Source organism: Notothenia coriiceps, unplaced genomic scaffold, assembly GCF_000735185.1.
Source record: "Notothenia coriiceps isolate Sejong01 unplaced genomic scaffold, NC01 NC01_scaffold00000339, whole genome shotgun sequence".
Lineage (NCBI taxonomy): Eukaryota > Metazoa > Chordata > Actinopteri > Perciformes > Nototheniidae > Notothenia > Notothenia coriiceps.
In genome coordinates this window covers 4,846,205-4,860,643 of record NW_011333040.1, presented here as the reverse complement: position 1 = coordinate 4,860,643, position 14,439 = coordinate 4,846,205, and the positions used below count along the sequence as shown (strand labels likewise).

General features: G+C 41.4%; 2 protein-coding genes and 2 long non-coding RNA genes across 4 annotated transcripts in view; 2 read left to right on the top strand and 2 right to left on the bottom strand.

Moving 5' to 3' along the window:
- Window positions 1–14,439, top strand: part of glmna (glomulin, FKBP associated protein a) — a 458,443-nt gene that overhangs the window by 39,932 nt on the left and 404,072 nt on the right. The window lies entirely within an intron of this gene.
- The window catches only part of LOC104943254 (uncharacterized), a 158,699-nt gene that overhangs the window by 13,252 nt on the left and 131,008 nt on the right, over window positions 1–14,439 (top strand). The gene's annotated exons all lie outside the window — the stretch shown is intronic.
- Window positions 647–3,037, bottom strand: tmem256 (transmembrane protein 256). Its single transcript, XM_010768509.1, has 4 exons — window positions 2,903–3,037; window positions 2,256–2,293; window positions 2,013–2,093; window positions 647–1,266 (listed from the first exon to the last, which is right to left on the bottom strand). The coding sequence occupies exons 1-4, from the start codon at window positions 2,982–2,984 to the stop codon at window positions 1,123–1,125; spliced, it is 345 nt and encodes a 114-aa protein (XP_010766811.1). The 5' UTR covers window positions 2,985–3,037; the 3' UTR covers window positions 647–1,122.
- Window positions 3,871–14,439, bottom strand: part of LOC104943181 (uncharacterized) — an 11,841-nt gene continuing 1,272 nt past the window's right edge. Inside the window, exons 2-3 of the long non-coding RNA XR_798089.1 lie at window positions 13,698–13,703; window positions 3,871–3,881 (exon numbers count right to left, since the gene is read on the bottom strand). This is a non-coding gene — a long non-coding RNA (uncharacterized lncRNA). The remainder of the gene's footprint in view (window positions 3,882–13,697; window positions 13,704–14,439) is intronic.

Genomic DNA, 14,439 nt, shown 5'->3' with positions numbered 1-14,439 from the left:
GAAACATACTACCAATAGAAATACATTGCTTTTAAAATCGTTCTATGTTACACGAAAAAAAGGGGGAAATCGTGTTGGTGAACACGAATCAATAGATTAAATGTCGTGACTATAACACGAAATGCCGTGAGACTGGGTTGATTATGTACATGTATAGTATCTAACCTATCTTGGGGAATGCTACACGTGGCTTGATGTTTTAATGCTTTGTCAAGTACTTTGTGACTATGTCTGGAAAAAGGGCTTTATAAATAAATGTTACTTACTATAGGTCTAAAAAATAATTGGAATTTCAGTCTGGACTATAATTGCCATTTAACACTTATTCCTAAAAGTACTCATTATGCAGAATTAACACTTTCAGGGTGATTGTTTTATGTATTTGAATAGTGTATTAGTCATTAATGTATTAACAAGTGAGACAATTGTAATCGATCAGGTAGTCAGTTTAATCTGCATTATATTCATTTATAAAAATGAATAATAATTTATAAACCAATTACATTGTTTGTCTGGTATGCTAATCAGCAAAATACAACCTTTACAAGACCATGTAGTGAAGTGAAAAGGACATGTATTAGGCAGATTGAAAACATTTACTTGGAGAAGTAATGAGAAAGTAATGTGTAAAAATCAGGCAACCCAACAATGTGTAAGAAAAAGTATTTATTTCTCCTCATATTCTTTTCATTTTTGCTCTACTTCTGCAATACCACTGCTGTATACATTTACAGAAACATAAATAGAAACTGTATTTATTGACTGTTAAGTAAAGCTTCAGGAACTTCTAGATTTGATTTCCAAGTTCAAAATTGACATACCAGTGGAAATGAGTCAACAATTTGTTGAGATGACACATGCTTTATTCTCTGTGTATCCATTTTAACTTAAGGGCAGCGATCAGAAACAGACAGCAATGGTAGAAAAGTGATAATCCTGTGACCTTATCTGCCGCTGACACCCACAACCCCTGGACAGGGAGCGATTAGATGGGCAACATTACTCAGCACTTCTAAACTCCCCCCCACCCCCACCCCCCCAAGCTCTGCAGTTCATCCATTAACAGTCTGACAGTCCAGCGTCACAGAGCGGCCCTGTGGAGGGGACGTGAACTGTTACAGTTCAGAGAATTAAAGCCAGCCAGCCAGCGATCATAGCTACACCCCCCATGGGAGCAATCTTGCGTAGAGCAGGGTCTCCGGTCATGGACTGGTGGTACAGAGAGCCACAGAACATCCCCATGCCCGCTATCAGGAGCGTCCCCGCCTGTAGAGAGGGGACACAGACAAACATTTTATAAATTAGGTTACTGACAAAAAGCAGATTAATTGACTTCATTTATTAGGTTTAAAATGTAAGTTTAAGAAAATGTACTTGTTCCTTTTAGATTCAGTGGCACAAACACATTGATTTAGGAAGATAAAAGGCTGTCATATATTAAATTGAGTTATTTCGTACTTCTACTACTTAGTGTGAAAGAAAATGGCCTTGTTTCTTTTTAGATTCTGCATCAAACAAAATTAGAAACATAAATCTGAAAATAGGACAAAATGTATATTGAACAAATCTGTACACTTCTGAATAATTCATTTATTTTATGGTTGCCTATTTTGTAAATTATATATCGTGCATAAATACACATGCCCTTAGTACTGAAGGTATACATAATATTATTACTTATTTATAATGTGATGATAACAGCCTATTGTTACTTCTCCTTCTTTTAAGGGAAAAAAACATATTTAAAAAGCTACCAGTCTCAATTTTTACCCCATTGTTTCAGTCATTTTGTATTCAAATTAAATGTTTTTTTAATAACGAATAAGCAATGCATGTTGTAGCTAAAATGTACTGTAGATTTGTGTGTAAAGGAGTTACAATAACAACTTCTCTTTCAATTCCATGCTGGTTTTCTGAGTGGGGACAGACGGATTATGACAGAATGACACTTAAAATTCCTTTTCAAAAGGGACACTTGAGGGCTAACAGTTGGTATTAGGTTTCATACTCACCACAGCAGGTTTGCTGGAGTGGGCAGCACCCAGCAGAGCCAGGCTGTGGTAGAAATGATACTTGTTGGCTGTTTCAAATAGCTGGAAAAGCAAGACACAAAGAGAGAACAGCACTCAGACTAATCCTGCATAATCCAGATCATGATCTCTGACACGATCAAGACTGTGACAGTGATCAGGTAAAAAGTGTTTTTTTAACATTTTTTAACATCAACATTTGCCATCACAGCAATATTAACATACCACTCTCTGGTAGTCATCGGGGTCGCTGTTTTTGAAGCCTAGAACAGAAATATGAAAGAAATAATATGTTGACACACTTTATGACAATTTAAATGGCATCAATAGTTTGTTATAAGTTCCCCACACAACACATTTGTTTTGAATGAGTAACTAATGTCTGAAGATTTTAAGTTTAGGCTTTTGTTGATGCTTTTGATCAATGGCAGTAGTGAATACTGAGGGGTATAAATATAACTGTCTCAAATAGTGCATTCCAAACATGATGTCTGATGTCTCGTAAAAAAAACTAAATAGAGCAATGTTTAGCTTAATTCATACTAACTTGACTTTCTGACTGCACGTTTGCCATTGACTCCTCCATGACACACAGGGGGCGGCCACCTTCATTACAAAACTGTTTATTTAGTAAATTAGCATGCTGCTGCTTTGAGTGTCATTTGTATGCCAAACTAACTATTAGCCTATTCTATATTAGCAGCAGATATGTGTTATTTTTTAGTCCAACAAAAGCGCCGTTATAGAAGCTAATCTTAAATTGGCATTTTTTGCAACGGAGGCTGGAGTGGTTAGCTTGACATGGCAGTGTTTCCCCGCTGTTTTAGCTATTGCATGAGTATGGCGAATACTCTAATGTGCAGTGACCCTACCGTGAGCCCCGTATGCCCCTGCTGCCACCGCAGAAGCCCCTGACAGAGCTGCTAACCTCCGGACAACGACAGCAGCGGTCATGTTTGGAAGCTGCGTGTTTATCCAACAAGCGGAAGACTGCCAGCGATGCTGCCTTCACTGTCCTTAAGGAAAATCCGCCTTCTGAAACCAGAGGTTACGTAACACAAATATTCTTAACCTGAGTAAAAATTATAATACCACACATTTCAGTAAAAGTAAAATTATAAGAGTGCGATTAGGAAAATGTACTTAAAGTATTTGGAGTAATAGCAGTTATTGCAAAACAAATATTAAAATATTTTAAAGCAAGAGCAGCACATATTTTTTTAACAAAACAATCTTAATTCCAAGAAATGTTCTGTTAACCCACTCATTGTTTTAGTGAATTAAATATTATGTTAGATGATTTAATGTATACCAAATAATATATTAACTATAATTAATAACATATTTTTAAAAGTGTTCTAAAGTTGTTTGCCTCAAAATCCATAAATGTATAATGTAACTGGTAAATTAATATCTAAAAATAAATGTAGTAAATAAAGTCGTAAAAAATGAAAATGCTCGGGTAAAGTACAAGTACCCCAAATGTGGACGGAAGTACAGCACTTGAGTAAATATATGTATTTACTTTCAACCTCTGCTGGTGAGGTTTAACAAAGTAATACAAATAGTCAAACACATTGTAACATAACTGTATTACAGAAGATAGGAGAATATAAACATCCGCTGATCTTGTGTACTTTTGCATACCATTGTTGCTCATTCAGTTCACAAATTAAGTATACACATATCTTTAAACACCAATTCATAAGATATGAATACACCAGAAGGCGTAAATAGAATATAAAATAATGTCAGACTCATTTACACATCCGAGTCACATCTCACGTTTTGATATTACACAAATAATTCAATTAACAGCTATTTGTCCTTATTACGACTTTCTGTTCAGCCCTTGAATGCACTACTGCTCCTGGCACATCCGCTATATCCCTTTGGAGGCTTGAACCAAAATGGCGACTGCCGTGCTACAGTTTCAGCCTTAGGTTCTTATTATTATACATCCATGGTTTCAGCCCACTAGTGAATTTCATAACTCTACCGAATAGGTGTGACACTGACACGACACTCCAGCAGTCTTGAATCACCCCTAGGCTGTAGGCTACTGAGGCTATGTTAGTGTAGGGTAGGCAGTTCAAACTCCAATGGCTGGTAAGTTTAGACTTTCACTGCAGGAGAAACTGCACACAGGATTTAAGTAAAAAAGCACCTTGTTTAATTATCATTTCATTCTGTGTAAAATCTGGTCATATTCAGCCTTGAGCACACAAAAGAAAATAATTTAAATGTTTTCCCTGCCTTAAGGCCTCAATTCTTAATTGCATTATTATTGGCAGGGGTGAATTTTACTATTGTGATGTATGAATAGGTAATTTTCTCCACATAGGGGTTGCTTGGCTTTAGAAAGGATTAAAATACCCTTTTTTCAGCATCACCTTGGCAGCAAATTGCAACATATCAATGAATGACATGCTCACCGGTGCAAAGGGTGCATTGGTGTGCAGTCCTTTATAAAGCAGTGTAATTTGGAAAGCTATGTTGACTAAGCTTTTGTGCATTTCTCATAATGTTTGACATGTTTTCCTGCAAGCAAAGATGGTAAGTTGAAGGCTAGAGTTACCCTTTGAAAACCTTCAGTACGCCTACCAAAAGGGGGTGCTGTAGTGTGTGTGTGTGTGTGTGTGTGTGTGTGTGTGTGTGTGTGTGTGTGTGTGTGTGTAGCAGTCACAGGTGTCCAACCCAACTACTACTTCCGAACACTGAGTAGCCCCGAAGAAAAAATTATCGAATGTACCAGTAATCTGCACAATTAACATACGTAACACAATGACGACACAGTTCAGTCATTCCCGCTCGCGGCCGTCTTTGCACAAAGTCACTTGAGGGATCATACGCCGACACTGGGGTTCAAAATTAAAGTTATACTATTAACTTCTTCAGGGAGGGGCTGGGGTAATTATGTGTGTGTTGTGTGGTGTGTGTGTGTTGTGTGGTGTGTGTGTGAGTGTGTGTGTGTGTGTTGTGTGTGTGTGTGTGTGTGTGTGTGTGTGTGTGTGGTTGTGTGTGTGTGTGTGTTTGTGTGTGTNGAGGGGGCAGCGACGGAGAAGGCTCTGTCCCCCCAGGTCCGGTGATTGGTGCGGGTGGGGATGGATAGGAGGTTGGCCTCTGATGAGCGGAGGCAGCGGGAAGGGGTGTGGTGGTGGATAACAAGTATAATAACAAGTCTATACTCAAAGCAGGAGAAAGGCTTCATTGCTAAAAGAACGGTTTAACATTTTAGGAAATATGTCGATTCACTTTCTCTCCTGAGATAGATATTGACTTCATATAAAGCAACAGCCAGCAGCCAGTTACAGTAGCATAACTTACTGCAAAACTGACACATCTATCATCACACAACTTGCTGTTTTTGCACTTAGTTTTTTATGTAAAAAAATATCAATTAGTGAGTTTTAAAAGTGCTGGTTGGCAGATTGAGTTACCTTTGGACAGATCCAGGCTAGTTTCCAATCATAAAGCTAAGCTAAGCTAACATGCAGACATGAGAGTGGAATAACTCTTCATATGTAGCCATTGGCAAGAAATAAAAATACATTATTTTCACAAAATATTGAGTTATCGTTTCATAATACCAATACCTGAAAACCCAGCTTTATCACCGTAAATCTGTACTTTATTTACAGTGCAATGGAGCAGCGGACCCCCGGGCTCTGAAGGTGTTTACGATGCAACCACCGAGGACAATTATGAGGAGAACAAAAGAAGAACAACTTGTCAATATATTAAGCCTCTTTACTGCCAACATCCCTTTCTGGCAGAGTGTGGTGGCGGACAGAAGGTGACCAAAGATTTAGAGAGTCCACACAAATCAATTTGGAATCATGTCCTTCCCCTCCCCTTTAAAGAGCCTCTCCACAACAGGCAGCATCGCACTGCCAACAGGAAAGAGTAAATCTACTATAGTCAGGAGGAGTACGAGCCGAACAGAAACTCACCACCATTTCTCTGCAGCTTGAGGACAAAGAGGAACGCGATGAATAAGCGTGACCTGAAAGGACGCCATCTCATTAAGCCGACTAGCAAACAGGCTAACGGTTGAAATGTATTATAAGCGGTGCAGACAATTACTGCAAGAGCCCCTTGAGCTGTCCTTTTTTCTCCCTTTATAACACTTTCGACAAGAAAGAGTGACTGAAATGGAAATGCAGTAGATGAAGGCCAGAGATGAATGAGTCAGCGAGTCGACGGCCATCTATTAGATTATCATCGAGTGCTGGAGTCAGACTAAATGCCTGAGTGCTGCCTTCTCTGCGCAGGTGTCTTATTAGAGAACTTTACATCATCCTCCCCAGCTGATTAGCTCTTGTTGGTACACTTTGTCCGTGCTTTTCAAAGTGTATCTAGGACATTCAGAGTGCAAGCTGTTTGCATTTTCAGTGCTTTGCATAACTACCTATAGCAACATGATTTATATGAAAGAAACTGTATAGAATATTTATTTCTGCCGTATGTGTTATTGTGAAGTGTCACCGTGATCGATTAGGAGAGGACAAATCATTTTACAGTGCTGAAATGATTCACGAGTCAATGAATCAATTAGTTGATAGCCAGGAAATTAATCTACAAAAAATGGATAAGTAATTAAACTTTAAAGTCATTTATCAAGCAGAAATGCCAAACAAATACCAGGATTTAATGTTTAAGTAATAATATACAGATCTTACACCACAGTGCAGACTTTACAGCACAATATCAATATTATACATTAGTCACTTTAGCAAATCACTTTTAGATTAACACTTTTTTTCATTTAGCCTACTGAACAGATACAAATGTAGAAAAAAATGACAGCTAAAACGTACTAATATGGTGTTGTTTACAAGAGAATAATGTGTCTAATGTAATTTCACATACTTTTAAATTGCTCCTCCCATAAAGTCAAACTATGTGTGTGTTTAAATACCCTCTTTCTGCGCTCTGATTGGCTGGCTGGGGGCCCTGATGTTGAGGCATTTAACATCTGGGGGAAAAGTGAGCTACATCTGGGCGGGGCTTAACACAAAAGCTCGAATTACTAACCAATGGGAGGCGACGTGGTCCTAACGTCGCTTCCTGATTGGCTAGAACCTCTGTCAGACTGCAGCTTAGGGGGCGTGGCCTGAGCTCCGGCTCCCGAAGTGTTGTGACTTCAGTCTGGCTCCAGTCTTGTCACAGGAGTGAAGGGGCGCCTTTCTCTGGTGCTCTGGGATTACTAATGAAGAAAACTAGCAAAAACTAACAACTCTGCCTCGTCTAAACGAATTTGTACCGCTTCAGTATCTCCTCTGCGAGACAACGAGGGGTATTTTTCTCTTTTTACTGGACGTACGAAGGAAACAATAAGGTAAGAAGTGGTGCTAGTTGATGACTTTAGCGATGCTGCTGCAGCTGCGTTTACTTAGCTCATTAGGAGGCTGATGCTCCAAGTTTCCCACAGAGGAGACATTAATTCACCTTATTAATGGTGTCCAAACGTCTACATTAATTTGAATCACGTAAACACAACATTTTTGTCACGTTTTATGCGCTTAAACTCTGCCATAAGTTGCATTTTGGTTCCGTAGAAGCGGCTTGTTTTTCCCGTTTTCCTCGTCTGTGTCTCGTCTCTACACTGAAGGCTGATTGCAAGCCAGTATTATCTGACTTAATCATTTCTGCAAGCTATTAGAAATGTGTGTGTTCTTCTCTTTGTTCGGGGTTTTCATATACATTTAGCAGATTTGCACATGCATTGTGTACATTTTCCATTTCTGCACAACTCATCAGGTTTTCTCTGTCTGTTGCTGCAACTTATTATCAGGTATTAGACCCCGATAAGCTCTCATTGAGTGGCGTCTTAGCCGAAGACACTAATTGAATTTGGATACTCAGGTTTATTTCCCATCAGAGACAGACCACATTTGTTTGCTCAAGACCTGTTTGTGCACCAAATCCTTTTTAACTAGCAGATAACGTTAACGAATCAGCTTTGAACAGAGAACACTGTTCGATTATATTGAAGCTGCACCCTCTCACTTTGCATGGATTTCACCTCTTAAATCATGCTCGCTTCATCTGCATTTTGTCTGAAAGCCAAACTCGATGAGCTCATTCTTGTAACAGGTCTCTGCTTTTGCATGCAGACTTCCAGCAGTATTGGATTTGAGTATTGACTACGACGCACAGAGAGAGATGAAGAAAGCTGTGTTTTTGTCTCATCAGACTCCCAGGGGCTGCTGCCGCTTTATTTATGCTGCTGCTCTTGAGCCATCCTGCAGAACTGGGACTGTGATTTGTCTCAGCCTGGTGTGCATTAGCCCGCTCTTAGCCCTCAGTGGGTGTTCACTTTCAGTCGAGGCAAAGAACATTTCAACAATAAATACATCTCATATGCACACAGACACACTACACTCCTACTTCTTCGATCTTGTGCCTTCTTGCCTCGCTCAAAGGCAGCCGGGCTCTTCTCTGATCTATGCTAGCCTTGCAAAAGTTTGAGTCATTTAAATAAAAATGTATATTCAGTTTACGGGGTGCATTGATTGAGCAGCAAAGGCAGCTTTTGCTTATTCAGAATAAAGGCCTTGTTTTGGCTGTTGGAGGGAAACGCATCATGCCCTATCTAGCCCAAGCAGTCAGATGTTTAAGTGGAAACGGTGTGTTCGAGTCTTGTGATTTTCTTTGGTTTTGCCTGGTCTCAGCGGCAGTGCTATCACATGATGAGGAGGCCTGATGATGGCTTGTGGTTTTCTACCGCACATGTACAGTGACTTAGCACTCTGTGGCGCTCAGAGGACGTTGAGATGAGGTTTCAGGTTATTTTATTTGACATGTTCCCGGCCTGCTGACAAGGGAAGGTGCTGCTTCCCTGCAGGAGAAGTGAGATGCTCCTGTGTAGCCTGATGAATTGTGTCTGATACCTACCAGTGTCTGACTGCACTCCTACTTGGACTATATATAGTGCAAACAAATCTATATTCAAGCCTCGATTGTGGCAGTCTCCCACGCTCGCAAACAATCAACTGCTCTCTCCTTTTCTTTTAACCCGACACCATTAGGGAAGTCACATTCTGCTGACGGGTGAGTTGAACGTGTGCTCGCGCAAAGAACGAGCGCTGCATTCATTTCCTCGTCACCTCTGGAAATTGCTTGCTCTTCGTCCGGCTCTCATTTTCAGCGCCTGATAGGTCCGCCGCACAGTTAGCATGGTTAATGGTGCATTTAGCCCAGTGTAATTTTATTTCCGATTTCCATTTCGCCAGTTGCTTTTAGTTTGGAATGACAAGAGGCCCCCGGTGAAGGGGCCCCCGTTTGTGCAGATGGCGTCTTTCTAATGGTCCTCAAGGTAATGATGGTTGAAATAGGCTCCTAACAGGGACTGAGGACTGTGGCCCTTGGGGAACATTCAGCGGGCTATTTTCATTTTCATCATCGAGATAAAGTAGTCAATATCTGAACATAGCTCTCATACACACACACACACGGGTAGTCTGCAGTTTTGATTGGTTTGGGGAGAAATGTGAATTTTAGTGGCATACACAAAGACACGTTACATTAAACCCCCCGGGCGAAGTTGAAGTTGCTGAATTCCTTCACTCTGCGCTCATTCTCAACCCCCATTTCAAGCTCAGCGGAATTTGAGAGTATAGGATGATATTTTTTGGGCTATTGTTGTGGCACCACGACAACAGTGATTTGTCTAAAGTGTCGCAGACCCCCCCCACACACACACACACACACACACACACACGGCGGCATTGTACAAGTGCTGCTGTCTGAAGAATGGGCGGCGTGCTTCAGGAAGCAACAGTTAATCTAATCTCCTCATCCGCAACATATGGGACTTTGTTTGGCCCTGCACCTGAGAGGCACCGGCCTGTGGCACCTCATATTTCATTTTGATAATGGCTAGTTACCCGTGGCAACTGGGCAACCAATGAGATCCCCCTTTCTTAAAGAAGATAGTGTAGAAAGGAAGAAGAGGGAGGGTAAAGTGAATGTGAGCTTCAAGGCTGTGTCCCTGCACCCTCCCCCTCAGTACTCTCCCGGCTGTGTCCAGTGAAGGGTGTGGGACCCCTGGGGAGTGAATTATTACCTGTCAGCCCTGCAGGCTCCTGGCCATCAATAACCCGGGCTGACGCAGCACAGGCCGGTCCAGGTTATCTGCTGAGACCACCGGGCCTTGGCCCCCAGGTCTGGCCCCGTTTGGCCAGAAATCACATTAACATGTTGCGTCGAGCGTAACAAATGCACCTTTCGGAGCAGACGGACGCGTGCCTTCTGCTGAAGAGCATCCTCCATCACTGTCCTGACTGGCTGTCAGTGTTTCTGTTTTTTTCAATAGATTGCAGCCACTCTTCCAATGTTCAGTCAACATCTAAACTGTGCTTGGAAGAAAGGTTTTCCGTCAATTTGCTTGAAAATATCTTCCATATATTGGCTTGCATTATTTTAAAAGTTAATTTGCCTGTGGTGGCACAGACTTGCAAATTGCCAATGTAGTTACATCTGTTTCCCCTTTTTCATTTCATTGTGGCAGCAGACTGGAAGTAAAGGTGAATACAGTAGATGTTTTCAGCACTGACATCCCTTCCCCCCCCCCCCCTACTAGTCCAATCATCAGCCATCGGGTTTGATTCTTGGCAGGCTTGTAATTACGCTTGATTCCGAAAACAGGCGTGCAGTGGCTCTACCTCCTGTGGTCCCGCTGTGGTTACTGCAGGCTTGGAAATTATAGCCAAGCTGTTGAGTGTGTCAATTCTGGGAGGAAAGGCTTTGAGTTCAGTGAAAGGCCAGAGGGAAGGAGAAGAAGAGAAAAAGACCACGATCTGGACGAGTGACAGGCCTCGCTCCGACCGTCCAGACTGGCTGTCTTCCTGTGGTTTTGTGGAGCTGTGTTGCAGAAACGTTAACCCCTTGTCGAACATGGACTGGGCTCCGCCTGCCAACCCGCCGCGGCCACAAGCAGCGCAGCACGAACACTGGATGACTGTCTGGTTACGCTTCATGAAGCTCCGTGGATGGAGTCCAGCAATTAGAGGGGAAATATAACCTGTAGCGTGCACTGTCAGCAATTTGCCTCATATTTACAGACCAGAGAGGTGCTCGTGTCGAAGAAGGGACCTTTTGTTAAGAATCAAAACCTCAGACTCTCATTCTCCTTTGTTTCATTTCTATGCAGAGTCATGCGCCGTGTTTTTGTTTGGGGGTTTACTGTGGATATTTGTCATAAGTGTAGATTCATGCTTGTTCTTCTTGTCCTCCTCACCCCTGTATTCGTTGCCCTTTTTTAGAGGAAGCAGACAGTGTGTATTATCTATAACACACACAGTCTTTGATTTGTGTAGCATGGAGGCTGTGCGTGCTACCCACAGGGCAGCTTGGAAGGAGCATCCACAACGAAACGGATCTCTTTTTTGAAAGGGAAAGAAAAAATGAGTCATCCAAGAAAAGAATCCTTGTCATTTTTCATGCATATTTCATGCACAGAAATAGCAAACGCGGCATCATATGGGCATGGATTTTCATTGCTTTAAAGGATTATTAGCTGATGACTAAGCGCAAAGATCTTCCAAAACTCCCATTCAGACTCGTCGTCATCCACAATCCCCAGAATCCTGTTTATCTCTCAAAAAGCCCTCACACTCAGAAGGATAATATTAACCTTCAAAAGATTAAAATAATACAGACATCACAACACACTCAACCTCGCCACCATGGACGGAACAGAAATATAACCCCTCCAAATCCACTTCGATTCTCCCTGCTCCTGTGTTTAATAGGAGGAAGCAACTGAAATAAGGAAACAAGTGTCTCAGTAAATAGCCTGTGGCCATACCACTTATTGATCGCTCTACTCAGAGCTGGGTGGACTGGGGGAAGGCAGAAGTGCATTGGTGTGTTGCTCCAAATGATCTCTTAATCACTTCATAATTAGTTCAGACCTTCCGCATCAACAAGATTTAAAATCATATGAGACCTTGACGACCGATGTTGAGAGAATAGAGCGATATTTGGACACGTAGCCCAATGTTTTAAGGAGTAAAATATACTATCGAATGTTTATACCCATTTAAAAAGACTGAGAGGCAAGTGTCAGGAGTTAACTGAATTTATTTCGGAAGTTTGCTTTTGATTTACTGAGTACACTGCCTGCTCGATTAGATGAGTTTAATTTTTTCCTCTAGTTGTCTGCACGTAAAGAAAAGCCCTGCGTCTGTACAAGTTAAGACCGCTCTTCACCAGTCAAAGCTGACAGAACACGACTTTTTTTCTGTTGTATGAGCGACGGTTTACAAGAGAAGAATTCTGCATTGTGGTTTAGTCTCACTCCACCACCCTCCGGGACCTACACACATCCAGAAGGTCCCTTTATTGGAGACGGTGTATTCTACTAGCGCAAATGTAAAGGGACGCCGTTGTTGTCGGCAAAACAAACCTCCTTTATCCTCTTCATTGACCCGACAATCATGTTCGTCACTATCGGTTGTACCGACTTGTCCGTTGTCTTATGGTGGCGATTCTCTTTGCTTTTGAAGTGTTTAACTTTTTGGTGGTCCCTTTCCTGCCAATACCACGGCGGATGTGGTGAACCTAACTCTCGGTTAGAGACCCTTATGCTCGCTCTCTTTTTAGGTGTCGTTCTTCGTGAATCGTCACCTCTACCTCTTTGCTCCACCAAGACGTCGGACCTCCAACCGTTATTACCCCCATTGCAGTCGTTACTATGGTTATATATGAGGTATTCTGTATAGAAATACTTTTACGTAAAGCGTGTGGCACCCGGCTCTACCTTTTATACTATGATCCTCTTTCCGTGATTTAGTGTGACAGGTCACAGGCTCATTAGGTCGCATTGGTTTTGTTGTGTGCGACTGAAAATTGTATGTGAACGGGTTGTGTCTCCCTCGTCACGTCGGACGAAACCAGTAAGAACATTAGTGTAGCATTTAGGTTCCACTACGTGTAATCCACTTCGATAGAAGGTGAGGTAACTGACAAGTTCACAAAGACACAATGAATAGGTACTTTTCGTTCGTTCGCTTTCTTAATAACAAGGACCCGACGAAGATGCTGAGGAGAATTTTGTTTCTGTACCTCTTGTTGTGTATGGATAGTTGACATACTTTCGGACTCAAATAAGGGTTAAGAAACGTTTTGTTGACTTATGTTTGTTTTTAGAGATATTTGCGTCCTATATTGTTTACTAGCATTTTAGGAAAAATTATTTTTGTATGACATCCAAGACAAACCTGTAGTGAACGTTTATGTAAATCATCTTTTTTCTAAACCTATAATCTGGGAGTGTCTTTTTTCCGCTGGCTATTAGTCGTTTTACCGCGTCTAAAAATTTTCCGGCGTATAAATAGTTTTCGGCGTATTAGGGGAAAAAACGTCTGTTTCAACTCTTTTTTTTTTCAATTGAGCAGAACTGCACTTCGATCACTACTACTACGCACCGCAGTAGTCGAGCGTGTAGTGTCTTGCCATTTGTTGTGGCATCTCATTTGCTCACCTTGATTGTGCTCTCTCTTTTGTGGTTCTATTTTTAGCAAAAAAGACCTCCCAGATCCTATTCGTTGCATGTAAAATTGTTGTTGTAATGTGCGTAGTAATTTCTCGACGACGAAATAGGTTTCTATGAATATGTATGTGAAGGTTGGGCATCTTCGGTTGATATCTCATTTAAACCCGATGCTCATAGCACATCCGCACGAGTTAATTAGTCATACCATTCGAGCGCTAATACCGACACGTTGCTAATTCTTTTGTTGCATTAGCTTTATTTCGCTAAAAAAAAATTTAATAATAATATTCATTTCTTTTTAACCCCCAAAAATTCTACTCTAATAGATGAATTTCAATGTCCCATTAGTTGACAATTTTCTGTATGACACAGTTTTTTGTACAAAGAGGTTATTGTACCTACAAAAGTTTCAGTTACTTATTCATGCGTAAATTAGTTAGCGTTATGTTAATAACTGTGATTTATTAGCTCTAATACTAAAAACGGTATTACGGTCCGTCGGGACATAACACATGGTTCCTGTTACAACCTGAGCGTCCTCCGAGTCCCTAGGCTTGGTGGACTAACGCATCTGTTGTAAAATGGGTCTTACAACAGGCTTAGTTTCTCTGCGTTTTAGTGTCTAACTCTTTAGGTTAAATGTTTGAACCTGATTTTGCTACAACTTGTAATTATTGGCACTCAATTCCGCATCGGTATATCGTTTTGAGAAGTTCCAGTGGAGTACATGACAAAATGGCGCCCGTATATGTTTAAACGCGGAAGAACTAACAAAATGTCGTCGTAGACCAAAACAGGAGGTGGTCGTCCTTCCTACTAAACCTAACCCTGCGTCCCCCTCTCCCAATCCAAACTCCCCCCCCCCTCCCCTCCCCACACTAAACGAGGGTGTAAAGTCGGACCGAC